The sequence below is a fragment of the Siphateles boraxobius genome, unplaced genomic scaffold (assembly GCF_051911475.1).
Source record: "Siphateles boraxobius isolate OS27281-9 unplaced genomic scaffold, OSU_SipBor_1 320, whole genome shotgun sequence".
NCBI classification, from domain to species: Eukaryota; Metazoa; Chordata; class Actinopteri; order Cypriniformes; family Leuciscidae; genus Siphateles; species Siphateles boraxobius.
The window spans coordinates 125,001-127,500 of NW_027508943.1; the positions used below are offsets into that span (position 1 = coordinate 125,001).

At 34.6% G+C, this 2,500-nt stretch overlaps 1 protein-coding gene across 5 annotated transcripts in view; it reads left to right on the forward strand.

Annotated features, from left to right (window-relative positions):
* pdzd7b (PDZ domain containing 7b) overlaps window positions 1-2,500 on the forward strand; it is a 49,037-nt gene that overhangs the window by 1,309 nt on the left and 45,228 nt on the right. For 3 of the 5 annotated variants that reach the window (XM_077194736.1, XM_077194735.1, XM_077194737.1), the window contains exon 2: window positions 193-244. The exons of the other annotated variants lie outside the window; for them this stretch is intronic. In XM_077194736.1, coding sequence (XP_077050851.1) covers window positions 238-244 — 7 coding nt within the window. In that variant the 5' untranslated portion in view covers window positions 193-237. The remainder of the gene's footprint in view (window positions 1-192; window positions 245-2,500) is intronic. 5 annotated transcript variants of the gene reach the window in all.

Here is a 2,500-nt window from a genome sequence, read left to right on the forward strand (position 1 = left end):
GCAGTGTTTTTGGTGAGTTTTGACATGATTTGACATTTTGATGTGTTTTATAAAGATGGATGTGTTTTATAAAGACTGATGGATGTGTTTTATAAAGATGGATGTGTTTTATAAAGACTGATGGATGTGTTTTATAAAGACTGATGGATGTGTTTTATAAAGACTGATGGATGTGTTTGTTCTGTAACGCAGTGAGCTGAGAGATTGCAGGAATCCTGTGATCAGTCGACCGTCAGGATGGAGGGTGAGACGGATGAATAATAATTGATTAGTTGGTCGATTATTTCTTCGATTAATCGGATTAAAAAAGTCCCCTTTTTATTGACAAAACGCACTATTCCACGTCCTGGCCAAAGCTGTCCTTCAAACAAATTTGCCAACTGAATGCTATGAAAATTTCTCATGGGAGATAAGATATATTAATATAATATATAGGGATGCACCGATATGAACATTTTGGCCGATACCGATAACCGATAATTCTTTACATTTGAAAGCCGATAACCGATATATTGGCCGATAAATCTAAATTAAAATTTTTATATACTTTGATAGCCTGTATACATAAACAAAAGGCTCACCATTAAAAGCCTTGTCTCAAACACTTTTAACATAAATCAAACATATACAATACAGTATAGCCTAGTTTGAACCAGTGTAAGATTCCTTAACTTTTAAAATTAATTTTACACTCCTATGGGCAACTTTCTTTATTAAAAAAATGGTAACACTTTATAATAAGGTTTAATTTTGTTAGCATTAGTTAGCATGAACCAACAATTTTATAAGACATTATTAAGAAAGTTGTTCCTGTTAACATTAGTCAATGCACTGTGAACTAACATGAACACACATATTTTATTAACTACTATAACAAAGGCTATTGCTCTCTGTTAGTTAATGCATTAACAAATGAGACCTTATTGTAAAGTGTTATCAAAAAATCTATTGCCTAACAAAAAATAAAATACCTAAATAATGCAAACAAGTCATTGGATAACATTGGGCTGCATATAAAGAAACAAAATGGATCAATAAAATGGAATCGCCTCTGCACGGACAATAAGGAAATTATTTTTATCAAACCATATCGTTGATGAAAATAATACGAGAACAAAATAATGGTAGTTATTAATTATAACACAATGTTTTTGAAAAAAAATAGACATTTTTAATATTACAGTGATAGTAAACATCTTTAATAGCTTAGTTACTGTTTCAAATGACATTGCTGTGTGAGCTGCGCGCGCTGAAGCTGAAGAGAACGAACGCTAAACCGAATCGCTTTGCTAGAAGGTTAATCAACTCAACGGTTGCTGAAGAAGAAATTTATTACAATAGTGAATACAATTATAATTATATGACAGTCCCAATCATAGCTTTTAATGTTTTGCATTGTTGTTTAATCTGATGCTGAAGAGAACGAGCACCGGGAAACTGAAGAACTTTTCTAGCAGGTTGTTTAAATCCACGAAACGCATCATATGTGAGATTAATCAGATATTTATTTTACATCAACTTTATATTACGACTTATCTGCACAAAATGACGTGAATGCCTAATCGAACTTGTGCTGGTCATAATGTTGTAGTAGGCTAATCCCTGTTCTGGACGCGCTATTCCCACAACAACGCGCTGAAACGGCAACTAAACCCAGAGAATTCACAACGTTTTATTACGATAGTGTTCTCATTATAATGGCATGTATATGACAGTCCCAATTATAGTTATAAATGTGCAGTGCTGTTTGAGCTGCGCGCACGCTAAATAGGCTATAAAGATGATCACCGGTAGCCTACAATGAAGCGCTACTGCATCGTTCATTAACTCAACCAAACGCATCCTATATTAGATTAATCAGATATATATACACAAAATAAACATATTACAACTTACAATGGCACAGAATGCTGCGAATGCTCAAGAGAACTCGACTGTGCTTGTCATGAAGGCTTAACTCCATAGATGCGCTCTTTCCACCACAACGCGCTCGTCGCGCTGAAACACTGGCGAACAAGAATTCACAACATTCTTTTACAGGCGTGTTTTTATTATAATGTTATGAGGCCTATGTGACAGATTTGTGCTGCACATGTTGCACGGAACTGTATCTTCCTTTTCGAAGTGAATCCAATCATTCAGAACCATCATGGCGAACAGCGGCATCTCTCAACTGAAGTAAATAATCTATTATCTATCGGCTTTGATATATCGGCCCAATTTTCTTATCGGATCGATAACGATAACATCAAAAAAGACCATTTATCGGCCGATATCGATATGTGGTCGATATATCGTGCATCCCTAATAATATAGTCTCATGGGAGATAAGATATATTAATATAATATAGTCTCATGGGAGACTATAGCTAGAAATTACCACTGCATTTGTGTCTATTGGCTGATGTTTTCTAGAAGTGTTATGTACAAATTATGCCATAGCTTGTCAGTATTACACTAACCTAGTCTATCCACCAAAATCTAGATGAATAAACGAGGT